Source organism: Rhea pennata, chromosome 13, assembly GCF_028389875.1.
Source record: "Rhea pennata isolate bPtePen1 chromosome 13, bPtePen1.pri, whole genome shotgun sequence".
NCBI classification, from domain to species: domain Eukaryota; kingdom Metazoa; phylum Chordata; class Aves; order Rheiformes; family Rheidae; genus Rhea; species Rhea pennata.
Window position 1 is genome coordinate 24,253,544 of NC_084675.1, and position 27,180 is coordinate 24,280,723.

The window sequence follows — 27,180 nt, forward strand, 5'->3', positions numbered from 1 at the left end:
CCCGGGCGAGGGGGCGGGGCCCCGGGCGAGGGGGCGGGGCCCCGGGCGAGGGGGCGGGGCCCCGGGCGAGGGGGCGGGGCCCCGGGCGAGGGGGCGGGGCCGCAACCCAGGCTGGCGCCATCACGCTGCCAGCGCCTGACCCGCCCTCCGGGGCACCGGCCCCCACCATTCAGGCGCAGGGCAATAAGCTGTTTTTTTCTCCTCTGAAGAGATTTATTTGCCCTCTTGGAGCCAAAGCAAGTTATAGCTGCTTAGAGCAAGTCCCTCACCCTGAGCCTGCAGGCTTCACGAGAGATTGTTAAAGGAACACAATCAGAAGAGGCAGGTTTACAAAAAACGCAACCCTAAATGACAGCAGCTGCTTCACCAAGAGACACTTGTGCCTGCTTCCTCTACAGGCATCTCCTTCTCCATCAGCAAAGCAGGATAGACCACCAGTGGCAAATACTGTCCTCTTGCTGTGCACAGCCCCATGACTCACTCAGACACAGCTGCTCACACTCCTGAACTTTATTAGGAAATAGTCTGTAAGATACAAACCAATCAAAAACTCCAAAGAAAAGTTGTGTGAAAATGTTATATACAGATACATTACACAGAAGAGAGCAAGTCATGTTCAACAGTCCCTCCCCCGAACAAGCACAGCCCTGGCTCACAGGAAGAAGTGCCCCAGCTGCACGAACAGCTCTGCCAGCAGTCAGGCTGGAGATTCCCAGTTACCTTGCTCTGTAGGTAAGTAAAGTTACTGCCAAGTATTAAGTCAGACTCTGGTCATCTTTCAGCTCTCCATAGGCTTTTTAGCAGCCAGTTGTCTAAGGCAGAGTTAGAACACACCATATGGCTCTGGTAGCTGCCCCTACCTTGCCAGCACACACTCCCCTCAGGTTCAGGCTGAATGCACTGCTGGAACAGGAAACAGTACAGCCCCGCCCTGCAAAAGGGGAACAAACCCTCCCTGCAGGTAATGCAGCAAAAGCGACAGAGGGCTCCCTGAGAATCCAGCAAAACTAAGAGAGGACTTCAGCTTCCCGGGCAAGCTCTGCAACTGCATCCAGCTGTAGCCAAGGGAGGGTACTGCAAAACCGTGAGGGCAGTGCCCTCGTCATCTGTGCCATAAAGCAGAGCTGGGCAGCACGTGCATGGTGCTCCCCTTGAGATAACATACATGAGGAGCAAGCCTGGTCACCTTTCAACCTTCATCTTCCTTCTCCATGGAAGGAAAAATAAAAGCCACCATGGAGGCAACCAGGATTGGCTTTCCTGTATAGTATAACTACCTAGACTGATAGGAGCTGTTTCCTGCTCCAGTCTCACAAGATCCCACAACAGTTCACCTCCTGGAGCAACAAAGACTGGGAAAGCGGCAGCATTTGGTATAAGTACAGCAGGAAGAGGGCTCAAAAAGAAGAGTGCATTCATTTTAAGTTAATGCAGGAAACCAATTTCTAGGAGAGTGTTTCAGAGAGAAGAAGCTGTCACAGCTGCTGCCTCTCACACTGGAGTTACAGTCCCATCAGTCTTATGTTTTCTTCTTCAGCTCCTCAAATCTCCGAGAAAGATCATCAAAGTCAATGTCTTCAGAGGCAGAAGAATTGGCGCCAGCGGATGCTGTTGGAAGAGTATCTGGCACTGATGGTAATTCAGGTAACACAAAGTTATCATAGGTATCAGAAGCTCTTGGTTTTGGAGAAGGTTCTGGCTTGGGCACAGGCCCTATTGAGAATAAGGAAAATATTTCACTTCACCATCACACTCTCCCCACACCAAGAGCCACATTTAAAAAGAAAAAAAAAAGTCATACTATCAAAAAAGCAGTACCATTGTATTTTTCTAGACAGGGCCAATAATCACACTTCCAACTGCACTTACTCAATGAGAGGAAAAAAAAAAAACTACAAAGCGTCAGGTTTATATTGCTGCATAGAGCTGCAGTCATGGCAGGTCTCGGCTGGTCACCCTATCCTGTGGCTGTACCACATGGATGTGGTCCATCTCCTGCTGCTAGCCAGCTGCAGGTGGGCTGAAGCACCCCCCCACACACACACAAAAGGGCTGGACTGCATCATGGGGATTCAAAGTCCCCATTTTTTTTAATCCAAAACCTCTGAAGAGAGATGCAGGTATTGCATGCCCCTATCACCCAGCTGTCAGACTGAAGCATCCAGTGTACCCATAGGTCTGCCTCCTTCAGCATTCATCAACACCACCACCATTCCAGAGGACGCCGTTAAACTGCTAGAAATCCTTGCTGGAGCTGGAAAAGGTCTATTTACTCTAAAACTGTTTCTGCCCTTATCAAGGGCTAGAGATAACAAGTGTTTCTGAAGCTTACAGTGTAGAATCACACTGCACAAGGCTGGAGAATTTTATTTGATCCAATTATGATGCATTAAGCACCTCAATCTTTCAGGCAGTTAGATCCAGGGATAATAGCTCTCTACTAGCCCTGCTGTATGCAGTCTCCACACTAGAATTAGGATAGACTTGTCTATGCTAGTGCTTACTTCTTTCTTTCTGTAGTTGCAGAATAAGATTATTTATCCTGTATATAATATACATATATATCTCAATCACTTAAATCTGTTGCACTCTCATCTTACCTTGCAACTCCCTACATTAGGTCTTATGAGTCAGCTTAAGCTGGAGACACAGTACTAACTCCAGAGTCAAGCTCTGGTTCTCGTTTCCCAGTAGAAGTCCAGATCCTCCCCATTTGGGAGGATACTCTCCATTTCTGACACAGTCCTCTCCAGACTCAGACAGATCCTGCTTTCACCATGTGTCATGTTCAATACATTGTTCCCTGTATTGAAAACTTTCTCTCAAGGATGCTATGACCCCAACTTAGCCACAGCCATAAACCACCCTATATTTCTCATACTTCTTGACATACTTACCAGAAACCTGTGCAGAAGAAACATCCTTGTCAGTGTCAGGCTCATCAATCTGAAAGAGACACTCAGTTACCACCGATCTCTCTCTGAACAGGCACATAATCACACAGGCCTGTAGATGCTGCTCACGGACAACAGCAGCCACACTCACGCAGAGCAACAGAAATACTCTACCTCTCGAAGGATAAAAGACAACCCTAGCTCCCAGCACACTCAAAAATCTCTTTCTTCCTAAGAAAAGAAGGCAGTGCCTCCATTCTGCTCTCCCTCCTTGTCAATCCAAGCAGCTTTGTTGGCCACATTCTGGAACTGGATTTAAAAACAGAAAATCCACACAAAACACAGATGCACATCCACTAGCAGGGCAAAAATTTTTATCAAGAAGTGAAAGAAGATTGTTATTTACACACCAGTGCAGAGACTGCTTACTTCCTTTTATAAGCCATAGATAAGCTCTTGTGACTAAGAAAGCAAGTGACGAAAGGACCCCACCTCAGGTCTTGATCCAGCTGGGACAAGTGCTCACAGCATGGTCAGGTATGCTTCTCCTGTGGGTTGCAGTCAGTACCATCTATCTCTACCCAGCTAACAACTCTTGCATCTATGCCTGCACCTCCTTGACCAAAAGGCTGCTGTGCCGCTAGTAGGCAATGTCAGCACACGCAGGTGCTAGGCTACACTCATCCCTATTCAAGACACTGCAAAGACAAGAAGCTTGTCACTGAAAGCAAAATGACAAGCATGATCGTGAACTGCAGCAAAGACAGGTAAGTACGGAAAGAGAAAGGTCCAGCACTTCCTTTCTTTGTCCCCAAACAGCCAAGAACAGGTTGGGAAAAGAAGAGTGTGTTTAAAACAGCTGGGTCTGCTGAAGTTTTCATCCAGGCTAACTACTGAATTAGTTCAAAAGCCATGATGAAACAGACCAAAAGTTATAAGCTTTACACTGCAAAAAGCAGAATTTGTGGACTCTATTTGTTATCTGTTTATCACCATTTTAACAATGCAGTAGAACAAGCTTTGGCTCTGTAGCCGAAGCATGTAGCTGAACGAGGAACTTCCCCCTCACAAGCCACACTCATCACACACACTCAGCAACTCACGACACCCAAAAGCAATGCCAACTACCACCCCAAAAGCTTCAAAGAGAAAGGTTGAGAGCAATGTGCTTAATGAACATTTGCTTGTGGCTATCAATGCCCTCTTTTTGAGGTTCCCTCCATTTCCTACAAGGATGATTCACCTCAGGCACTTACAGACTCATATGTTGGTGGGGTTGCCGGAATTGGTGGTGGATGAATATTAGCAAAAGGCTGGTAGGTACCCACTGGTAAGCCATTGAAGTTCTCCTGTAAAGAAAGACAAACAGTCCTACACACTGTGCTTACCAGGCAACTCACCTGGGAGAGCCACCACAGGACACAATACTCCTGCAGCTGCTATGGGAGTCAGAGAAAGTAGTTTAAGACACATGTAGATAAGTACCCAATGTGATATTGTTTATAGTCACTATGAAAAAAAATCCCAAATATTAGCCTGATGTAGTCACCTGGAACAACCAGATCCAGCTAAGAGGACTGCAAGTTATTCTAAGGAGTCAGCATGACTGAATAGTTCATCTGTTAAAACATTAGAAGCACCAGGCCAAAATGAAAATACCCTGCTTTAACAATTCCTGAGCAACCATCACAAAACAGGAAGAAGATCTCTCTGGATCACTCAAAGCTTTCTCTTGTCCTTATCTGTAAGAGAAGGGGGCCTCAAAGACCTAGACTTGGAGAGAGTCTTCAGAATATTTATGCCTGAGCCTTCAGCCAGCTGATGATACTTGTCCCAAATTTTCTGTGAAAAACACTGCAGCATTGCAAGGACCATATTAAGATACCAAGCGCACTGTCTCCAGTCCACACAGCCAACTGTAAAGGGCAGAATTCAGCCAAAGGCCTGTGACAATGTGCTCTTCCCAGCTCCCACCTTCCACTGTTGCAAGAAATCATCTCCAATGGCCAGGTCCCCTCCTCACAGGTCTGAAGATGTATTCTTGCATTTTTCCCTTGCTTTTCTCGCTCCGCAAAATTCACCCAATTTTCTTAACTGAATTTTGGCACACTACCAGCCTACGAATTTCAAAGTGCTGCTCCAACCCCTGGCCAAAAGCCTGACAGTCAGCAGAAGACTGCCTCAGGAGTTAAGTCTTGATTTTCTGTTTCCTGAGGGAAAAGAGGGCTGGCTAGAGAACAGCAGTAGGAACTTCCACAGTCTGGAAGCAACAAGAAGCTTCAGCCACACTGCCAACAACTTCCATCCCATGCAGTCTCATAGCAACAAGATGGCCTTCTGACACAGCAAATTATCAGTACAGACATTTCCCAAAAAGTAAGCACAGGACTAAGCATTACAAGCAGGGTTCCCCCCCCCCAAAAAAAAAAAAAAAAAAAAAAAAAAAAAAAAAAAACACGCTCAAACCACAGGCATTTACCGGTCCCTTTGGAGGCGGATAAGAGAATGGCGGATTCGGTGATGGCATGGGCATAGGCATTGGCACTGGCATGGGCATTATTCCATCAGGACCAACCAGGGGGGCTGTAAATCCACCACCTCCTCCCCCTCCATGGCCACCTTTCTTCACGTCATCTGTGAATCCCACATCGATTAGATCTGCCTCTCCACCTGCAGGGGCTTCAGCCTGGAGAGAAGGGGAAGAATTCTGCTCACCAACATATCACTATTCTGATCACAACCCATTGAACAGCATCAGATGCAGAATTTACCACTAGAAAAGAAAGGAGAAAGCAACAGTGGCAAAATAGACAGCAACTACAGAGTGATGCTCCTAGGAATCAGAAAAAGGGGGCCAGATTACAGCAAGATTCATTACAGTAATACACCTTAGGCCTGAGGGCAGGAGCAGGGACCCTGCTACATTAGGGCAGTCTAGAAGATACCAAAGCACAATTACCAGAGTCTGTTGCAATGCCACAGCCCTCTACTCTAAAAGCCTACACAGTACTAATGAGACATTCCAGTTGTTGGAACATAGAAGGGAGTTCAACTCGCACATGCCTCACTCACCATCACCACTGAATCAGGCTCATAGGGTACATTGTAGTTCTTGGCAATCTCAATGAGGTATCTCTCCACCAGGATCTTCGGTGGTGCCTCCACACTCAGCTTGTGCATCAGCTGGAAACAAAAGGTGCAGGGACACTCAGCAAGCCCAGAGTAGTGCAGCACAGCTGCTCCACAGGTACACCCCAGCCAGGTACAGCTGCTGCAGAGAGCACAGCACAGCCTCAGGGAGGCCAGTGCTGCCACAGAGGAGGCTGCTGGCACCCAGACAACAGGGCTCCACACACTTTGCTCTTCTCCGCCCACAGGCAGGACAGCAGGGGCCCACTCGCACCGCCCTCCTGTGCTCTAGAGCATGCAGGCCCTCAGAAGGGCAGCTAGCCCACCCCAATCTGCAGGCATAACCACTGGCCATGGGACAACGGTAAGGCAGCCACAGCAGGCAAGCCTGGACTGCCAACTCCAGCTGGCTGTGACTGCTCCACCAGTTTGTTACCCTGTCATTGACTGTCCCAATCTGGTTTGTCCGGCACAGCTTCCCATATTCCTTGCTGTACTTAGCACACAGCTGGTCAGCAACCTGCAGCAGAAGAGAAACTGTGGGAAACTGCACAGCCTTGTTTTCCTCTGCCACACTCCCCACATCTGCTGCAAGGCTTGCAGCCTTCCCCTAACAGTTCCCCCTTGTTTCTGCAATAGAGTGCTCCAGCTGAGCAGCCATAGCCACCTCTGAGGCTCCAGGGCTCCTCACAGAAGTGGCACCCATGCTGGGGTCTCAGTCTACAGAGCCCAGGAAAATATACCCTTTGCCTCAGCAGAGTCTTGGACAACAGCTTTCACCACCTTCTGTCAGTGCCATCTCCAACCCACCCTGCATATATAACGTCCCTCAAACTGCCCAACTCACAATCTTCAGCTCAGCCACTTCTGACTGGAGTCGTGGTGCAGCCCAGATCAGCGTAGACACTGCTTCTGCCAAGCCAGAGTCCAGCTCCCTAGGAGTAAAATAAGACAATCCCATCTCACAGAATCACAGAATGGTTGAGGTTGGAAGGGACCTCTGGAGATCATCTAGTCCAACCTCCTTGTTCAAGCACGGTCACCTAGAGCACATTAGACAGGATGGCATCCAGGTGGGCTTTGATTATCTCCAGAGAAAGAGACTCCACAATCTCCCTGGGCAACCTGTTCCAGTGCTCTGTCACTCTCACAGTAAAGAAGTTCTTCCTTATATTCAGATAGAACTTCCTGTGTTTCAGTTTGTGCCTGCTGCCTCTAGTCCTGTTGCTGGGCACCACTAGAAAGAGTCCAGCCCCATCCTCTTGACACTCTCCCTTAGATATTGATAAAATCCCTCTCAGTCCTCTCTTCTCCAGGCTAAACAGGCCTAGGTCTTGTAGCCTTTCCTCTCTTATGAGGAACTAAGTACTCCACAGCAAGTATACCAAGTACTTAGTCTTCGCAGCCCTCAAGCTACTCAGCCTGGAAGTCCCCATCCTCCAGGTTGGGTTTCAGTCTTCCTCGCCTGAGGAAAAAATGGTCTCCCAAGACCTTGGGACACCGAGACAAACACAGGTGCCCTTTTGTATCCCAGGCCTGCCCCCAGCACTGCCCCTCCCTGGGCCCAGAGGGCCTGGCCCCTCTACCACAGCATACCCTCTAGGCCAGAGCTTACTTCATGGACTGAATCAAGCCAAAGCGGGCTAGCAGCAGATCGCAGTACAGCTCCAGAATCTCCATGGCCTCCACAAGGTAATCTTCTCGGATGATGTGCTCCACACGAATCCTGGCACGCTCATCTTTCCCGGCTGCCAGATAATCTGCAATCTCCTTCCTCGCCTTCTGGGCCAACTCAGCTACAGCACATATCCCCAAGGCTGGTCACTGTGCTGGCAGGGGCTGCTGCCTCCATCCCTGCCCACAGTCCCTGGACACATAAATTGATTGCCAGCTTCTCTCTCTCCTTCACTGAGACTCTGCGGTGCAAGACACATGGCCATGGCTTTCTGAAGCCCTTGCGTCTTGTTCCTAGCACACTAACTCACAAGAGAAAGGAAAGTGGACTTGTAACTGTCATAAATGCTCCTGCACCTTCAGCTCTATTGCAGAGTCAAGCAGAACCATGGGTGACCCTCTTATCTGTGTCTGATCAGGGCAGGACAGCACAGGCAGGGAGAGCCTTCCTCTGCACACAGCAAGCTCCTCTCTATGCCGCAGTATGGAAGGGCCAGGGAAAAACCCTGTTGGCAAAGTCAGACATTTCCTCCATATAGAGTCTGCCACCCCACATACCTTGTCAGCTGCACTCTAACAGCTTTTGGGAGGATGGAGGGAGGCCCCTCACAGCCAGCCTGCTCCCCTAGGTACCACACACCAGGGAAGACTCCAAGGTCTGGGTCCAGGGATGGGAAAGGAAGAGCAAAAGGCTGCTCCACATTTGTTTCATGAAACTTCAACTCCAGAAAAGTTTCCTCTACAGCCTCTTGAGCCCCAAAACTGGCCTGACTCACACCTACCCCCAGAAATACTCACTCTTCTTTTTCTCCAGCAGCTTGAGTCGATTGATAACAAGGCGCAGGTTGACTCGCAAGCGCTCAGCCTTGAACCCAGACCCCAACATGATCAATACTTTCTGCGAGAGAAGAGCAGAGGGTCATCAGCACCAGGAGCTGCTAATGGTACCAAAAGGACAGCAGTCACTGTTCTGCTCAACAACTAATTCTTCAAATATACAGCCACAGGTCTGTTATTCCTGAATCTGCTTATGTACAAGCAACTGAACTCACAGAACCCATCATTCCTTTTCCCTCCTTACAGCTCTCCAATATGGAATACATACTTCCTGGGTATTTCTATTCTGACAGACTGCATCTCAACCACAGAAACAGCAGTATTTTCTACCAAAGTGGGAGAACGCCTTCAGTCACTCCAGAAAAAAAAAGATACAAGACAATCAAAATCTGGGCCTATTCCATAAATAGGAGCATGGTTAGAAAACATACCCTAAAACAATACCTTAAAGATCTGGGTCTATTTAATTCAGACAAGTAATATTAGCCACTGATTTGAATACAAGAAGACACAAGGTTTTAAGAACATGAGACAAAACATCTATCAAGAGTAGTCTAGAAAAACATGGTTGTGCCTCAGCCCAAGAAGCTGAGCTAGATGGTATCCTGAGGTTATACTTAGCCCTTGATTTCTATGAAATCCAAGTGGAAAAAAACTAAGATTTCACAAACAGCCAGTAGCAGTATGAAATATTCTACAATAAGGAACAATGTTGTTGTTAGAAGACATGTTCTTACCTCCCTCGTCTTTCAAAGCAAGGAAATAAACTGGTGCCTAAAACTATCAGTCAAATCCTCTCTACTATTTCAACTTAAAAAAGAGAAAGAACACACAAGTGAACTGCAAGTAAAACAATATCCTCTATACTAATAATGCACAAGCTCCAAAACAGCCATATCATTAATGCGAAGACTGTAAAACTAAGGCTGTAACCCAAGCTAACACTCCCTGTCAGCAGCAGGAAGTTCCCAGTTCATATTCCCCATGCTCCTGCTGCTTACAGTGCACTTGCTCTGGCACTTGTCCAGGCTCCCATGAGCCAGTACAACTCCCTAATCCTACAGAAAACTAACTAAGAAGACTCTTCATTAAGGCATCAAACTGACACAGGAGTTTGCTGACCTTTGTGACAGCCTTCCTTAAGGGCTATCATATGGAAAGGCCTTGACTTGCATGGAAGAGATATTAGACCAGAATTTTGCATAATTATAGTATTTTGTAAATAATATGTGGCTTAAACATGATTTGTTACGATCTGGGGCACAATCAGTCTATTTAGCTGATCTATTCACACATCAATGCAATTTAACATTTCAAAGATGCACAGAACCAGTAACAATCAAAAAAAGTTGCTACAGAAATATGTGTGCATAACATAAGTTTGTCTGATGCCATACAAAGTTAATTAACTGTTATCGTTCCGCGAATGGAAATGTATTCCCACAACGTTAAAAGTAACTTTATACTGTTGGAAAAAATGGCCTCAGCACAAGAGCTGTAACCTCTCTTTAAAAACAAAGATCTACCAAAAAACTGCTCTAACAGCTACCTGCTTCGATAGATTTCTTCAAGACAGAGCCATTCACCAGCTATTTTTTCACGAACATCTTGCTGTCTTCTGAACAGCCCTGTTTCCCCGTCCCTGCCGCCCATGCAGCTCTCGGCCAAAGCTGCTCTCCCACACCGCTGCAACAGGGCCGACGCAGCCTCCCCGTGCCCCCCCTGCCGCTGCCCAAGCGGAGATCAACCCTCACTCGCGAGGCAACCAGCCTGCTACGAGCGCGGGCGGCTTCTCCCCCACCGCCGCAGCCGGGCCGCGCCGACGGCTCGCCCCACAGTGCAGGCCTGCGCGGCCAGGCCCCGCCGCCGCCTGGCCAGCGGGACAACGCATCGCCCCGCCGCCGCCACCCGCGCCGCCGCTGCCGGCTCGGCCGCGCCGCTCACCGCCCGTCCGGACGCGCAGCCTCCCGCTACCCAAAATGGCGGCCCGCAGCCGCCTCCCCGCGCAGGGATCCGCGACGCCGGCACTGCCCACCCCTGCCTCCGTGCCCGCCACCCGGCCGAGGTGGAGCGGCAGGCCCGGAGGAACGACGGCGCGGCGCGCTTGCCGCACCGGCGCGGCTGAGCTCCAGGCGGGGAGCCGCGGCGGCCACCCAGGCGAGACCGCTGCGCCCAGGGACTACTTTATCGGGCGGAGGGACCCACGCGCAGAACGACGCACTGCCCCTCGCCGTGCCGGCCCCCGGCGCTCGCCGCCCGCCGCCCAGGTTCCGGGCACACAGAGTTCCGCCGGGGGCCTGCCCGCTGCCGGCTGCCCGCCCCGCCGCCGCGTCGGGCCGTGCCGGCTCTGCCAGGAGCCACGGCACGGCACGGCACGGCCCGAGACCACCGGCCGCTCCGCGGCAGCCCTAGGGCCCTGGCGGGGGGCTGTTTTGGCGAGGCATGTTTTCCTAGACAGGTGGTCGGGCTCTTAATCAATATTAAAATCGGGATTAATATTAAGATCGTGATTAGTCGTTATTAGGATCACCTTGCGGGTGAAGGGACGCTGGCGAGCTCCGACAGCGGCGGGGCGCGGAGGCGGGCAGGAGCCGGCAGCGGGCGGCGGGCGGGGCCAGGAGGGCGGGGGCGGTGATGGGGCGGGGCGAGGCCGCGGGGGGCGGGGCCGCGGGGGGCGGGGCTTCGAGGGCAGGGATAGGGGCGGGGCGGGACCGCGGGGGCGGGGCGCGGGGCGGAAATGGGCCGCGGGCGAGGGGGGTGGAGCTGGGCGGTGGGCGGAGCTGGGCGAGGCGGCGGGCGGGATAACGGGCGGGGCGGGGCGGAGCCGTGCGCTGGTGGGGCGGGGCCGGGGCGCGCGCGGGGCGGAGCCGGGCCGGCGGGGCGGGGCCGGGCCGGCGGGGCGGGGCCGGGCCGGCGGGGCGGGGCGGGGCCGGGCCGGCGGGGCGGAGCCGGGCCGGCGGGGCGGGGCCGGGCCGGCGGGGCGGGGCCGGGCCGGCGGGGCGGGGCGGGGCCGGGCCGGCGGGGCGGGGCCGGGCCGGCGGGGCGGAGCCGGGCCGGCGGGGCGGGGCGGGGCCGGCGGGGCGGAGCCGGGCCGGCGGGGCGGAGCCGGGCCGGCGGGGCGGAGCCGGGCCGGCGGGGCGGAGCCGGGCCGGCGGGGCGGGGCGGGGCCGGCGGGGCGGAGCCGGGCCGGCGGGGCGGAGCCGGGCCGGGGCCGCGCCGGGCCGCGCCGGTGGCGGCGTTCCGGAGCAGCGCACCACCCCCGCGGGGTGCCGCCAGCCGGTCAGTGCCCGGGGCCGGGGGATACGGGGCTCCGGGCGCGGCGTCCGGGCCGCAGCGGGGGCGCTGTGCAGCGGGTCGCCCTCCGCCGCGGCTCCCGCGGCAGCGGCAGCGGCGGGATGGGGCAGCGGGCGGGGGCCGCGCCGGGCCGAGCCCGGCGCGGCGCGGCGCGGGGCTTCTTGGGGACGCCAGGGCCAGAGCCGCGCCTTGCCCGCGCCGTGCCGTGCCGTGCCGTGCCCGCGCCGCGCGCTCTGGCGGCGCCGCCATCTTCCCCGTCTGTCTGTCCGCGGCCCTTTGTCTGTCCGCGGCCCCCGGCGCGCGGCCCGAGCGGGTAAGGCGGGCGGCGGCGTGAGCCCTGCGCGACCCGCGGGGCCTCCCTCTCCGCCTGTCTGTCTGTCTGTCTGCCGCGCTGCGGCGCTTGGTCCTGTCCGCGCTGCGGGCTGGATCCCCGTGTCCGTCAGTCCGTCCGTCCTGACTGGATCCCCGCATCAGTGTGTCCGGGATGGACCCCCACGTCCATGTGTCTGTGTGTCCTGGCTGGATCCCTGTGTCCGGGCTGGATCCCCACGTCCGTGTGTCCAGGATGGATCCCCATATCCGTGTGTCTGTGTGTCCTGGCAGGATCCTGGCGTCCGTGTGTCTGGGGCAGTGGACTGGATTCCCATGTCCGTGTGTCCATGTGTTCAGGCTGGATCCCTGCATCCGTGTGTCCAGGGCTGCGGGCTGGATCCTGGCATCTGTGCGTTCAGGGCTGTGGGCCAGATCCTGGTGTCCGTGTGTTCCTGGCTGGATGCCTGTGTCCGTGTGTCCAGGGTTGCAGCTTGGATCCCAGCATCCGTGTGTCTGGGGCTGCAGGCTGGATCCCAGTGTCTGTGTGACCAGGATGGATCCTCATGTCTGTGTGTCCAGGGCTGCAGGCTGGATCTCCATATACGTATTTGTGGCTGGATCCCCACGTCCATGTGTCCATGGTGCTGTCCGGATCCCTGTCTGTCTGGGAGGAGATCGGGGGTTCAGGCCTGCTTTCGTCCCTCTGTCTGAGGGGACGGTTGGGATCGCTCCCTGCCCCTCAGTGTGAGGGATGGCACCTGTGTTCCCCCGCACGGTGTGAAGGGGTTGGTGTGTCCTCGTGTCTGTCCTGGCCCTGTGAGGGGTTGGCAAGCCTTCCTGGTGAGGGATGGGGCCGAGCGTCTTCACGTCTGACCCAGGCCCTGCCTGCAGAGGGACCAGGCCCCTGGAGGACAGCGCGGCTGCACCGCTCCCGTCAGCACGTCTGTCTGCAGGCCCCCTCTGCCCGCCATGGGGCCAGACCCTGGTGCTGAGGGCCATGGTGGGGCCGGCCCCTGAGGTACGGCCTGCTGTGGGGCTGGTCTTCCAGGGTTGTGGCCCACCGTGGGGCTGGCTCCCCGGGGCTATAGCCCACCATGAGGCCAGCTGTCAGCTCCCTTGGCGCTGGCCCTGGTGCCTGCGGCTGGCCGGTGTGTGGCATGGCCACCAGCCTGCCCCTGCCTCAGGGGGCGGCTCCCGCGGGGCCAGTGCCGTGCAGCACTGGGGGTGTGCAGGGGTAAACGGCTCAGCCATGGGAAGCGGGTGGCTCAACTTCCTCCACCACAGACCCATCTGAGGCCGCTTCAGTGGGTGGCGCGGCCACATGCAGCCTCTCTGGACGCTCCTCGCGCCGGGCCCTGGTGCGGCCGGGCGGGCGGGCGCTCCTCGCGCCGGGCCCTGGCGCGGCCAGGCGGGCGGACGCTCCTCGCGCCGGGCCCTGGCGCGGCCGGGCGGGCGGGCACTCCTCGCGCCGGGCCCTGGCGCGGCCGGGCGGGCGGACGCTCCTCGCGCCGGGCCCTGGCGCGGCCGGGCGGGCGGACGCTCCTCGCGCCGGGCCCTGGCGCGGCCGGGCGGGCGGACGCTCCTCGCGCCGGGCCCTGGCGCGGCCGGGCGGGCGGACGCTCCTCGCGCCGGGCCCTGGCGCGGCCGGGCGGGCGGACGCTCCTCGCGCCGGGCCCTGGCGCGGCCGGGCGGGCGGGCGCTCCTCGCGCCGGGCCCTGGCGCGGCCGGGCGGGCGGGCGCTCCTCGCGCCGGGCCCTGGCGCGGCCGGGCGGGCGGACGCTCCTCGCGCCGGCCCTGGCGCGGCCGGGCGGGCGGGCGCTCCTCGCGCCGGGCCCTGGCGCGGCCGGGCGGGCGGACGCTCCTCGCGCCGGGCCCTGGCGCGGCCGGGCGGGCGGGCGCTCCTCGCGCCGGCCCTGGCGCGGCCGGGCGGGCGGGCGCTCCTCGCGCCGGGCCCTGGCGCGGCCGGGCGGGCGGGCGCTCCTCGCGCCGGGCCCTGGCGCGGCCGGGCGGGCGGACGCTCCTCACGCCGGGCCCTGGCGCGGCCGGGCGGGCGGGCGCTCCTCACGCCGGCCCTGGTGCGGCCGGGCGGGCGGGCGCTCCTCGCGCCGGCCCTGGCACAGCTGCGCGAGGCCGACGGGAGAGCAGCCCGGGAGGCGCCTGTGCTCGGCCCAGGGCCCCGGTGCCGTGGCGCCTGTGACTGGCCCTTCTCCTCTCTCCCCCTTCAGGCGAGCCCTCTGCTGCTGGAGGGAACACGCTGTGCTCCGGGCCAGGGAAACATGTCCCGTCGGAAACAGACCACTCCCAACAAAGTTCACTGTGAGTATTGCGCTGTGCAGCCGGTGGGATCCCTGCCCTGGCTGACAGCTCTGGAGCGCGCAGGGCAGCCGCAAGAGGCTGCCGCTCGCGGGGGAACAGTTGCTCCCCTTTTTCGTGGTGGACTGCAAGAAGAGTCCCTGCGCTCTGCGGAGCGAGGGAGCCGGCTGAGCCTGGCGTGGCAGGCTGGGTAAGCTCGCGCAGACAGCTGACGCTGTAAGGGCAGGTGTGTACGTGCAGGAACTGCAGCTGGGCTTTCCTTTCATACTGTCGTGAGTGCAGGCTAGCATACAAGGAAATGTGACTTTGCGTAGCAGAGGAAGTTTTGGGTGAGGTGGTCAGAGTGTGTGGCTGGAAGCCAGGATATCCTGGGTCCTCATCTTTGCCCAACCACAGACTCAACTGGTTGTCCTTGGACACATCACTTAAGCTAACTGTATCTCAATTTCCTACCAGATAACGTACACAGAACTGTTTGCCCTTTCCTTGTAGGGAATTGGCAGTAGCTAAGTCAGTTAGTGGGCAGATAAATGCTATTAGATCATTCTTGATCTCAGCTGAGAGAACAGTTCTCTGTTTTTCCAGCATTGTCAAGACCCTGGCATTTGTCCTGTAGTGGAACAGCTGGAGATGCTGTTCATCAGCACTTTCTGTGGGCAGGCTACAGTGAGATGTTAGTGGAGCTGGAAGACAGACATGTGGATGCAGAGTGGAAACTGCACATCTACAGCTTTTGTTTGACTGGCTGTGGCAGAGGAAAACCAGGAGAGGGGACTGGAGATATGGTCTTGCATAAATCCAGCCTTGTGGCTGGAGGCATGTCTGGACTCAAGGGGAAATGTGAAAGCAAGGCTGATTAGATGAGTGAGCGTAGGTATTGCTAGAGTGTCATAGCAGCTGCAAGTATGGGACTGGGAACTGAGTGCTGCAGCCCTAACAGTGCCTCACTTTGTTGATGCTGCTGCCTTGCATGTCTCTGTGTTTCTTCTGTGCTGTTTGTATGTATGGATATGGCAACAGAAATCTATGCATGCTGTTCTCTGCACAGTCAGCAAGCGTAATATGGAAAATTACTTCTGTCAGGATTCTGTACTGGGGAGAATTACCTGTCTGGGATTTGACAGCCCACTAGGCTGCTGGAGCTATGCATGGGAGGGCTGACAAAGCTTTCCTTGGTGGCTGGTGTAAGAGTGTTGAGGGCTGACTTTCAGGAGCTGCACTGTGACTCATGTTCTCCAATTCCTGCTTGTCTGTGCCGGGTTCAACACTAGGTGCAGTGTAGCTTTGATTTGCCAGCTAGTACATTGATGACTTTGGAATTATTGTCATCGGAGAAACTTGATACGTCCTGTGTTTTCTCCTACCATACCAGACACACATCTTGTATCCACATACTTGCTTCCAAGAGTGCACAGATACTACTTGCTGCTGTTTAGATTAGACTTGCATACAGCACACACTTGCGCATTCTCCCCTGGTGTAGAGTCTGGATGTATGGAGACCAAGGGGTACAACAGCTGTAATGGTGCAGGTAGATTTTCCGTGCTGGTCAGATGGGCTCTCTGTTTGCTGTTCTGCACTCCACAGCATTAGGGGTATGTTCCTCAGAAGCCAGTACTGTTACGTACAGAAATGTGCATACTATGGAGTTCAGTTGTGCACTGTTTTCACAGTGAATGTTACCTTTAATATCTGCAACAGAAATGATTGCATCACCAGTTTTGGTCTCAGGAGCATGTCTGACAAACATGCTACCAGCAGGCATGAAGTTGAGGTATGGTATCTGATATGCCTTAGAGAGAGGCAGTCTGGGACCATTTCACCTCCTTTACATGCCATACATTAGCTCTCAGAGCAACTATTTGATAGGAGTCACCAGGAGCAGCAAGAAGAACCACAAGAAGATAAAGGGACTGAAAGATACAAGGCAAGTGACAATGACGATGTCTCCACTTCCCGATGGAAAACTTGTCTGTCTTTTGATGAACACCAGCAAATCATTGGGACTTCTCTGTCTACCTAGCCTGCTGTGTATCTGGAGGGCCCAGAAATGCCATGTGATGCTCTGGTGAATGAGGATATTCGGAGAGAGCATCTGCTCCAAGAACTGAGTGAGCCAACAGAATGAGGAGTCAGGCTGAGAGGTAGCAGGAATGTTACTGAGACTTCTTCAAAGAGACTGAAATGGTTTGGGAGGAGAAAATTAAAATGGCCAGCAGGTACGCAGGTTTTTATGCAGTTGTCTGCAGCTGGGGTCTGATTTGGCAGGCTTTGGGGCTGAGGAACTGCTTTTCAGAATTGCATAAATATTGCTGTGAATGACTGTTTGGACAAATTCATGGGAGGATTGTGCCTACTTCTTTGCTTGACTGCTCCACGTTATCTTCCTTCTCAGATTCACTCAGGTGGGCAACAGCTGCAGAGCTCTCCTTGCCTTGCTCAGTGCCACCTCTTGTTATTTTCCAGGCTTGACATGCCCCTCATTTCAATTTGCTCTTGCAACAACATGGTTTGCTGTCCCCAGTTAGCACAGAAGCACTTTGGCATGCAGAACGACTGACTGGGAAGTTGTATGGTTACAAGTCAAATAGTTTGAAATGGAAGGTGAAGTGAGAGGAAATTTAATTATACAGAAACAGCCACACAAGTTACTGTTATTGCAAAAGTCTCAGTTTGCTCAATGGCCAGGGCTTCTACCCTTCTGACTGTAGTTGTTTCCCCTTTGGCAGGGCTGCAGCACATAACTGGCTCTTAATAATTACATTTTGCTTTTCCACATGGTGCATGAAAAACACTTTCACCCAAAGAAGTGATAACAAATAAAACAGTAATACTGGAATATACTTATTGCATGACCCATTCCGTATCGAATTGGAAAATACAATGCAGTTCTCTTGTTCATAGGAGATACCTTCATTAGTTCAATTTGGTCTTTATTTTCTCCCAGTCTCTAATGTATAAAATCTCTCTGAGCAAATCATCTGATCTTGCATTCAAGCCTATCCGTTGTTGCATTATCACTCCATCGGTTGTGAGTGAGTCCACTGTTCTTGTGCTTGCCAAAAATTCTGCTGCAGGTTTGCGGGGGGGGGGGGGGGTCCGCTTCTCTCTCTGCTGTCCCATGAGCTGCTCTTCTTTCTGTGGCTTGTACCCTTTGCAAGTGATGCTTACTTCAAAACTCTTGAAGACAGGCTTTTTTAATCAAATTAATTGCCACTTCCTCGCTATTTATCATGTCCCAGTATCCAATCAATCCTACATTTCCTTCCCTCTCCCTCTGATATATACATACTCTGTGCTCTTTGGCGTTCCTTGAATTCTGCTGTCTTTCATATCCCCAGCTTGAGAAGAAGCTCCTTACTACCTTGCAAGAAGTAGCACACATCATTCAAAACTAAGCAGAAATTGTTATTTACATCAAAATCCTTTGTTCTTCACGTGTTCTGTGCGCTGTGGTTATTAACTCTTTCAATTGTTGTTTTTCATTTCAGTAACCACTACAGCAGTGTGGACATCCCAGAATAGCGATGGGGCAGGTGGACTAGATCCACAGTGGTGGAAAGACTTGCAGATTTCAGGTCCAGGAAAGGAACACAGAGAAGACCAACATGAACAGGGACTTTAAACTGATGTACAAGGAGGGGAGAAAGTGGCTCATCTTTGAGAGACCTTTCCATTTAGGAAGAAAGACAGGGGAATGATGCAGAGTTTCTTTTGATTTTGTTTTGTGGCTTTTGAGGTGGGGGTTGTTTGTTTGTTTATTTTCCAGAACACCTGAGAGTTGTCCTGCAGTCATACAGTTCAAGAAGGGAAGGGCTCAGGAAAAATGATTTCTGGCTGCCAAGTTGATACACCACCAGATCCTAGCGCTCATAACTGCCCCTGTTGCACAGTCCCACAGGGCTGCCCCCTACTTTCACAGCTGCTCTCCTGGCATCTCACTCATTTACAAGACTGTGGAGAGGAGGACTGGAACACAAAGCAGAGGCATTTGTATGACCTTTCATTGTCCAACATCTTAACATCTCTAGTTGTTTGTAAAACAAATACAGTGACTTGTTTTGGTGTTGCAGTCAGCCTGCATCCCTTTTTGTATTTAATAAAGAAACTTCTGGAGAAGAGTCTGTGAATTCAATATTGAACATAATGTTCCTTACTAATAGTGGTGATCTTAAAGTTGTTTCCTCTCTTATTCCATTCCAAATGAATGTAAATGTAACTGAAGGGGGTAAGTATTTGTGTCTGAGCATATGTTTACAGAAACAATAAAGGTGTATCTCTGTACCCATCAAACATTAAAGGATTAAATGTATGTCAAAGTATGACATAGCCCATAAGCAGATGAACAGAACTTTCCTCCCTAGATTCTTTGGGAGACAATATTAGTTTAATATACAGGAAAATCCATATAAGCAAAGACAGAGTTTAAAAAAGTCTTTTTCGAATCCCATGATGCCTTTTAGATACAATCTAGTGGAGAATGCACAAGATGTTAAGTGCTGTCAGCACAGGTTTGGTTAAGAGTTTGCATTTCTTATTTGTAAGCTGATAGTTCTTTGCACTGTGCTGAATCAATATTAACTTGGTTTTGTGTGTGTTATACAGAAAGACAACTGACAGATATGATTGCTATGTTAGTTTTTGTGATTAATGTTAGTTTTAATGGTAGGAATAGAATCTCCTCCTCTATCATCTCTGGTAAAGATCACAGCTGTTTAAAATCCTTATGCTACAGACTGTCTGCACAGTTTCTATATCTGAGCAGGAACCTACCTGCCATTACACTCCAGGCTGCTGCTCAGTGGAGACGTAAACCATCTGGAAGGGGAAAGGGGGAAGAAAACAAGCACAAAACTGTGCCTCCACTAGCAGTTGCAGCGGCATTTGGGAGTCCTGTTTTGCAACTCTGACACAGGTAGCATGTCTTCCACCATAGTTCTACATCTGTTCTGTGTATCACAGGTTTCCTCATTTCAGCATACTTTCTCTCTTACTTGCAATGCTCATTTTGTCTCAGGGCTCTTTCCTGGTTGTTTGTGGAGACTTGATTCTCAGAGAGGCACTGTAATTCTGTGGTCTCTGCTGTTAATACGTTGCCTGTATCTCTGTCCCCACCAGTGTGAAGTTGGGGTCCAGACAAAAGCAGCACTCCTAGTGGTTATGAAAACCATTCAGTGTGGCTTGCAGTGGGTTCTGGCTGGGGTACGTCTGTCACAGCAATAACCATGGTACCTGCTACTTTCTATGGCAGATAAGATTTAGGGTGCTCTGCAGCACACATGGATTGTGTTCCCAACCCCTCTTCAGAAATCTTTCTTGCATTTCTGAGAAAGAATGATGAAGGCCTTCAAATGCTTTTGGAAACCTCCATGGGGATGCTGGGAACTCAGCCTCTTCACCCACAGTCTCCGTGAAACTTCTGGTCTTTGAAATCTGGCATAAATTACTGCTTTTTAAAGCAATGCCAGAACCTGTGAGGTAAGCACCAGAGAGGTGGTGTGAGTATGGGGCAAAGCTGGCTGAAACACCATTGCAGGGGGGAATGTTCCTGTTATTGTAACCAAACTGGTCCTCTCAAAGGGCCAGGATTGCAATTCCCTGGTTATATTGATGCTAGCTGTGACCCTATACTGAAGGTTCAATTTTGTTCTGAAAGTTATGTTTTGACTTCCTTTTTACATGTGAAAAATGTATGGCATCTTCCTTGATATTTTTATATTTATGCTTTGAGTAGCTCCTGAGAACTTACAAATTAGATGGTAAATTTAATCAAAAAGCTAGAACTTTGGGAATTATAGCACTTTGTCACAAATACTCCCAGCTCCTCTGTTGATAGAGGCGAATCATGACTACATCTGGAGGAAGGTCATTTGTTTGTTTTAATGTGAAAAATAATGGTTGGCTTTTACTGTTATTCTTTGGAACTGAAAGTTTTCCTTAGCAGAGATTGTTGTAATAAGTTTTCTTCCTGAGCTCAAATAATTGCCTTCTTCCAGTGTGTTTGATGTCTCCTGTTTTGCTGTTGAGTTGTGTCAGTGATCACTGTCTGCTGTTTGCAACAAAGCAGACTCTAAGCTATCCTCAAAAAGCATCTCAGCTGTCTGGGTTTACTCCCTTATAGTTTTCCTTTCAAATGCGTGTGGTGTCACTGGGCTTGATGTTAGCCAGGGCAAGGCAAGGTAGTGAAGCCAGTTATCCATGATGTCAGTGGGAGAGCATCAGCCTTGAGCACAGACAGCTTCCTGCAGGGCAGCTTGTTCGCAGTCCTCGGGGCTGGGAGAGAGGTGCCAGGCCTGTGGGGAGAGACTACTTCTGTGCAAGTCTCCCAAGAAAAAATACTTTTATGTCTGTCTCTCTTGAAGGAGAAATATCCATTTTGAAGAATAATAGCAATAAATGGCAGTCCCAAATATCTATGCATCTCCAAGCATGCCCGTTGAAACATTTAGTCTGGGGACTGGGTGAAGGAAAGAAACCAGTGAACAGTGCAAAGCAGAGTGGGAACCTAATGTTAAAGGATGGCTGCTGCTCTGCCAAGGAGCCCAGTGGGTAGCAGGGAGCAGGAAGCAGGTTGTGCGCAGCAGCAGCCTGACACTGCCCTAGCAAAGCTCAGCCTCTGTGCGCTGGTCAGGATGGGCCAAGGTTTGTGTGTGCTGTTTCACAGCAATCCAGCTGCTGCTGGGCCACCAGTGTGGACCAGTGGCTGTAGTCCAGTCTGTTAAGCTAATTAAAAAAACTCTAATTTTCTTTCTTCAAATAATTAGAAATAGTGTAGGATGGCATTGTATCTGGTTAATTACTTGCTGACTATGGAAGAATGTTTTAATAACTAAAGAAGAAATTCACAAACAAATGTTGCATGATGATTTCATTAAGATCAAGAATGTTTCAGTGGAGCTACATGACAAGGAACCATGGTAAATATTATATGCAGGAAATACCAACATAGAATATTTACAGTTTGGCTTAGAAGTTGTAGTGATTTTAAAGCTATGGAAGACTACAATTAAGGCAGGCATGCAGACTTTGTCTCCCCTGTAGTTACACAGCAAGAAAATACAGAGAGAAAAATAGAGCCTATATTTAAAAATTAGTTTCACCTAGCTTGGGAATCTCAGAAGCACTCATATCTGTGCTTTCCCAGACCTTGGTATGACTGGATTGCTTTCTGAACATCCTGACCAGAACTGTGGTCAGCTGCAGTACCCACTGGCTGCCTGCAGCAGCAAGGAGCGTTTTAGAAGAGCCTGTGCTTGATTTGGGGTACTGCCATCACCCCTGCGTGGCATTCTCCCACGCCTGTGCTGCAGTTCCACTGGCAGGTAGTGTGTCCAGGAGCACAGGAGCCACCGGGCTCCACCTGGGGGCTGCTGGCATGCAAACGTCATGGTCTATGAGGGCATGCCGTGAGCAGCCCGATGCCAGACGTTTTCGCTAGCAAGACTGTTTGAGACTGGGGACTGACTCACATCAGCAGGTGCAGGAGAGGTGGGAGAGGCGAGCACAGAGATGGCTGCGTGTTTCGGGAGAGGTGGCCTCAGAGGTTCTGCACAGTGCCCATGAGCAGCCCCGTGCCTGTTGTGCTTCTGGCAGGCGTTAGTGGTGAAAACAGTGGGACGGCGCTGGTCTGACTTTTTGTCCTTGTGGCTGCCAGGGGAGCAAGTCTTCGCAGGGCTGGAGGAGCAAGCCCGACAGGCCATGATGAAAAACGATTTTCCTGGAGCTCTTGAGGAGCAGAGACCAGCCATTAATCAGCTGCAAGACCATGACTCCAGCAGCAGTGAGTTCTGCCCCTTGTAGCAGTGGTGAGGCAGTGGACTGGGAGGATGCTGACAAGGGGTGGGCTGGGTGCAGCACAGCTCATGGGGGTTTCTGAGGACTGCCCTAGCCACCTCCTCCTCTGGGCTAGCCCTCAGCTCTTGCGTGAGCAGGCTTAGAGCAATTGCTATATGTGTGTTGCAGGTGACAGTGATGATGAGGAAACCACACAGGATGAAGTTTCTTCCCATACGTCTGAGGAGGACAGCTCAGTGGTGAAAGTGAAAAAGGAATTAGAGAATGCAGAACAACCTGTGGCTGGAACTCCACTGATGAGCAAAAACAGGGCAAGTGTCCTGGCACTGTGCCCCCTCTCACCTCCCTGGGAGAGAGAAAGGCACTGTCTAAACACCCTCCTCTCCCCACGAAGATCTCTTATCTTCTTGTTCCCCTTCTCACCTTCTCCAAAGAGCCTCTCCTGGCAGGAGGAAATGGTCTGAAGAGCTACTGGGCTGCCAGGAACAGGAGATAGCAAGGACAAACTGCCATTCTCCTGGCTGGCTGAGAAGATGACTGTAGAGTGTGCCCAGCTCCTTCAGTTCTAGCTCCTTTTTCTGGTTGACTTCCCCTTCTCTCCTACTACAGAGCAGGTGTTACCTGCCAGAACTATTGGGCTGGCAAGAACCTAGATGCAAGTGGAGGCCATGATGCCTCTGTTTTTCCTGAGAACTGTAGAAGTTTTGCTCAGGTATTACATAAAGGAATTTTTGGACCATCTTGCTTACAGCCAGAACAGCAAACCAGTCCCAGCAGGACTGGGCATAGCATCTGATCTGTGGAAGGCCTGTGCACAGTGCTGAGTAGATGCTGAGGGATGGTGGGGCAGTTACGTGAGGATCTGTGTCTTACACCAAAATGGTTTTCCCTCCCTGTAGGTGCCTGAGAGTTTGCATGCTGATCCCATGCTGGGGTTGTCACAATGCCCCCTCTGCCAGTTGGAGTGTGGAAGCAGAGAACAGCTTATTGCTCATGTATACCAGGTAGGAGATGGTTCCACACTGGGTATCTCTGGCCCTAACCCCCTCAATTGCCCCAAACCCAGAAACAAGTCTGGGCAAGGGGCACAGGGTGACTTTGTTCTGGTCTTTGCTGTCACAGAACTGAGCTTCTAACTAGAATGTAGTTGGTTACAGCAGACAGTCTAGCGAGAGTCCTGGGGAAAGAAGCAGCAAGACACCTGTGTGGCAATCTGGGGAACACAGCTCCTTCCTAAGGCAGTTGCTGCCAGCATTTCCAGGCTGAAACAGGCAGTTCCTTCAGATTAAAAGCAGAAGCAATTTTGCGTCATTCAGTGAGATAAGGAACCCTCCTCATCACTCAGTTCTTTATTCTACCACTTTATCACAGTTCCTGCACATGACAACAGCTGTTCTTCCTCTGAAATGATTCCAGCATTGCAGGAAATCTGTGCTGGGATCTCACAGGTTTTGTTCTAAAGGCTCTCTTCATAGCACATCAAAGTCTGTAAAAGGAGGAATGAAGCAATACTGAATTGGCCACTTGTCTGCACCAGCTCACTATCTTCAGCTGCTATTATAGTGAGCACTTCCTCATCAGCATCCTGCCTCCTGTTAGTCCAGTCATGCTTTGTCTAGCAAAAGCAGCTCCTCAGATGCACTACTGAAAACAACGGCCAGTTCTTCTGATTCAACTGTTTTGGCCCTGTTTCTCTTGGTCTCGGGGTGGAGCTGTAGGAAAGGTTTCCTCCTTGCTGTTAATCTATGACACCTCAGATATCGTGACCTTGGTCAAGGAGCTCTCAGGCAGAAGTTTTAGTGGTTAAGTTGTCCTATTCCAAGAGATTGAACTAAGTGGTTTGCCATGTCTGTTGAACGTGCCTCAAGCTGGGCAGGGAGCTGGACAATTTGACACTAACAACCTAATGGTTGTTTTGCAGCACACTGCAGCTGTGGTGAGCGCCAAGAGCTACATGTGCCCTGTATGTGGCAGAGCCCTCAGCTCACCAGGATCTCTTGGGCGACATCTCCTGATCCACTCAGAGGACCAGCTGTCAAACTGCGCAGTGTGCGGCGCACGCTTCACCAGCCACACCACATTCAACAGGTTAGAGTCACCCTGGCTGGTGAGTGGGCTCGGGCACCCATGGTAAAGACTGGTAAAGTGGAGTGCCTTAAGTGAGGCAAAGGTAATGTCCCTGGCCCTGCTAAGGCCTGGAAAGCTGTGAACACCCTCAGGAAGTGACAGTTGCTCAATCCCTTTCTGCCTGTAGCATTAAATCACCTGCTAAAGGCTAGACCTCCATAAGCCATGCTGTTAAAATATTCCTACCTGCTCCTTAGGTCTGTGAAGAACTAGAACTATGCAAAGAGCACTGGAGTTTCCAGCTGCTGGAGAGCAACCGTTGCTTTCCTTGTCCAGCAATCCAGCAGATTAGCTCTGGCCAGTGTTTTAGTCTGTTCAGGAGATTCTGTATTTCCAGGGCAGGACAAGAGGCAGGAACCAAAATGTTTCTAGCTTGTGTCCTGCCTGGTGGAAGATTAGCCACTGACTAGTGGAACAAGGCTGAAAAGAGAAATCCAGAGATGATAGGGAGGAGCAGCTTGCAGGGAAATTCCTGCACTTGCTCTCTTCCATCCCAGAAACTGCTCTGGGCTAACTAACCCCTTTCCTATGCCTGTATACAATACTGTTTGGTTTTAGCTATGCAGACATGTCTGTTGGCAGGAATGGTTTAGCACAGGCCTCTCTCCTGGCCACCAGTAGAGGCACTGTTCTTTGCATCCCTCAGGCAGAGCGTGAGCACTTTGTCAGTGTCAGGTCTCTGATTCACTGCTCTTTCTGCTTTCCAGTGAGAAGCTGCCAGAGCTGCTCAGTGCAGAACACTTACCCACACCACAGAGCGAGGGACCCTCCAGCGTTGAGGGGAAGGACATTGCTTTTCATGGCCCTGTGTATCCTGCGGGCATCCTCCTAGTGTGCAACAACTGTGCTGCTTATCGTAAGCTGCTGGAGGCGCAGACACCTGGTGTGCGGAAGTGGGCGCTTCGTCGGCAGAACGAGCCCCTGGAAGTGCGGCTGCAGCGTTTGGAGAGGGAGCGCACAGCCAAGAAAAGCCGGCGGGACAACGAGACACCTGAGGAACGGGAAGTGAGACGTATGCGGGATCGAGAGGCTAAGCGGCTGCAGCGAATGCAAGAAACAGATGAACAGAGGGCACGACGGCTGCAGAGGGACCGGGAGGCCATGCGGCTGAAACGCGCGAACGAGACCCCAGAGAAGCGGCAGGCCCGGCTCATCCGGGAGCGTGAGGCCAAGAGGCTTAAGCGGCGCCTGGAGAAAATGGACATGATGCTCCGGGCACAGTTTGGCCAGGACCCCTCTGCCATGGCAGCTTTGGCAGCTGAAATGAACTTTTTCCAGTTGCCAGTAAGCAACGTTGAGCTGGAGAGCCAGCTGCTGGGCAAAATGGCCTTTGAGGAGCAGAACAGCAGTGGACTGCATTGAGCTGCAGGTCAAGGACCATGCCACCCCTGCGGCACCTGTCCTAGGGCACCAGCAGGCTTCTCTACTCAGGAGGCTGCTGTGGGCATCCTGGCTGACTCTTCCAGGCCCAGCCTCCCTCACATATGGTTCTGGTTTTCTTCTGAACATGGGAGAAGAATGGAGCTGAGAGATGTCTGCCAAAGTAGCCCTGGTGTGAGGAGATTCTGTGGATGCAATCTGCTCTGGGGGCCATGCCACAGCCTGTGAATAGAGGGAAAATAAATTAATTTTCATGTTTATTTAGTCCCTTTCCTTGCCTTTTGCTTCATCCTGTGCTTGGACCTTTACACCATAGTTGGGGTTGGGCTGCTATAGTCCTGCTGCAGGCAAAAAAAAAAAAAAAAAAAAAAAAAAAAAAAAAAAAGAGCCTTCCTTACTGAAAAAGGATTTGTTTACTGCAGCACGAGTTATGGAGCTGAAGACTTTGCTAGTCCACAACTCTTCCAGCAAGGAATAAATCTCTTGCTCTTTGTGTCCATAAAAAGGAAGGAAAGAAGGACTTAATTTCCCTGGAAATGGCTGTGCACACCCTCTCTCTTAACTCTATTGTTATGTGCTTATTTGCAGTAGCATCCATGGGAAAACTAAGAGGAAATTGAGTTCCTGTTCTAAGCTACACTGTGAAAAAAATAACAGAAAGGCTGCCTGAAGTAAATGCACAGGGAACAGAAGTTTGTTGGTCTATTCACAAATTAATTTTCACTTAAATAGTATTTCAAGTTTGCAGATGAAAAAGTTGATTGAATGGTAAACATTTAGTTCTCTCATACTGTATGGATTTCTTAATAAGCTGAGCTTGTTTTTAACCATTTTAATACAGCCAAATGCAAAGATGCTTACCTGGAGCCACAGGGCATGTGCAAAGAATTCATTCCCATATTGAAGTCCTTTGTGACCAACAGTGACTTTCAGTGGTCACTGTGAACAATGCCCTTAGAGTGGGGAACCTTAGTAAATGGAACAGCACAGGTAGAAAGAGAAAGCTGCTTGCATTTCCGTGCTCAGCAGCAAAAAACAATGAGACAAATGCAGAGAACTGGTGAGGAGCTATGGATAGGAACAATAATTGAGCCTGGAAAAAATGTGCGTGATAGTAAGGAATCTAAGCCTACTTTACTTTATTCAAGAAGCAGCCAAGGGGAATGTGATCATAGCCTGTATCTAAATGACAAGGTGCCTGATGTTAATAGAGCTCATTATAAAACTATGTAAAGTTAAATCTAGGCAGGTTCAAATTGAAAAAGGCAAAACACAAGCAACAAAACGGCTCATAGGGGGTGCAGTGGGGGGGCAGAAGGGTAGTGTGTTCTCCCCTGTTTGACTTCTTTAAGAATAGGCATCTAAAATGTATGCTTTAACTCTGTGCTTCCAAGATTGCAGCCCACAAAAAATTGATGTGCTACAC

General features: G+C 51.9%; 2 protein-coding genes across 12 annotated transcripts; one reads left to right on the forward strand and one right to left on the reverse strand.

Annotated features, from left to right (window-relative positions):
- Positions 1-558: 558 nt before the first annotated feature.
- IST1 (IST1 factor associated with ESCRT-III) lies at positions 559-11,130 on the reverse strand. 5 transcript variants are annotated; one of them, XM_062586464.1, is made up of 10 exons: positions 11,065-11,130; positions 8,496-8,595; positions 7,639-7,819; positions 6,871-6,958; positions 6,460-6,543; positions 5,967-6,077; positions 5,374-5,580; positions 4,151-4,243; positions 2,898-2,946; positions 559-1,713 (listed from the first exon to the last, which is right to left on the reverse strand). In XM_062586464.1, exons 2-10 carry the CDS (start codon positions 8,581-8,583, stop codon positions 1,520-1,522), a joined length of 1,095 nt encoding a protein of 364 aa, XP_062442448.1. In that variant the 5' UTR covers positions 8,584-8,595; positions 11,065-11,130; the 3' UTR covers positions 559-1,519. The 5 variants fall into 5 exon arrangements, with proteins under 5 accessions (XP_062442448.1, XP_062442449.1, XP_062442450.1 ...); XM_062586465.1 differs by lacking the exon at positions 11,065-11,130 and adding an exon at positions 10,570-10,658; XM_062586466.1 differs by lacking the exon at positions 11,065-11,130 and adding an exon at positions 10,479-10,550 and having other exon boundaries at positions 4,155-4,243.
- Positions 11,131-11,728: 598 nt separating this feature from the next.
- Positions 11,729-26,014, forward strand: ZNF821 (zinc finger protein 821). 7 transcript variants are annotated; one of them, XM_062586782.1, is made up of 7 exons: positions 11,729-11,813; positions 14,366-14,456; positions 22,108-22,233; positions 22,416-22,558; positions 23,147-23,251; positions 24,169-24,335; positions 25,082-26,014. In XM_062586782.1, exons 2-7 carry the CDS (start codon positions 14,417-14,419, stop codon positions 25,734-25,736), a joined length of 1,236 nt encoding a protein of 411 aa, XP_062442766.1. In that variant the 5' UTR covers positions 11,729-11,813; positions 14,366-14,416; the 3' UTR covers positions 25,737-26,014. The 7 variants fall into 7 exon arrangements, 4 of the variants coding, with proteins under 4 accessions (XP_062442766.1, XP_062442768.1, XP_062442765.1 ...); XM_062586784.1 differs by lacking the exon at positions 11,729-11,813 and adding an exon at positions 12,106-12,141; XM_062586781.1 differs by lacking the exon at positions 11,729-11,813 and adding an exon at positions 12,933-13,158.
- Positions 26,015-27,180: the final 1,166 nt, after the last annotated feature.

Bases quoted from the DNA above. Each gene is read 5' to 3' on its own strand.
- IST1 (XM_062586464.1), bottom strand. From the start codon at position 8,583: ATGTTGGGGTCTGGGTTCAAGGCTGAGCGCTTGCGAGTCAACCTGCGC. The intron at 6,959-7,638 runs GTAAGCTCTGGC...TTTTACTCCTAG, and splicing joins GGCTTGATTCAGTCCATGAA to GGAGCTGGACTCTGGCTTGG. The intron at 6,078-6,459 runs GTAACAAACTGG...TTTTGTTTCCAG, and splicing joins TTGGGACAGTCAATGACAGG to CTGATGCACAAGCTGAGTGT.
- ZNF821 (XM_062586781.1), top strand. From the start codon at position 12,988: ATGGGGCCGAGCGTCTTCACGTCTGACCCAGGCCCTGCCTGCAGAGGG. The intron at 14,457-22,107 runs GTGAGTATTGCG...TGTGGCTGCCAG, and splicing joins CACTCCCAACAAAGTTCACT to GGGAGCAAGTCTTCGCAGGG. The intron at 24,336-25,081 runs GTTAGAGTCACC...TCTGCTTTCCAG, and splicing joins AGCCACACCACATTCAACAG to TGAGAAGCTGCCAGAGCTGC.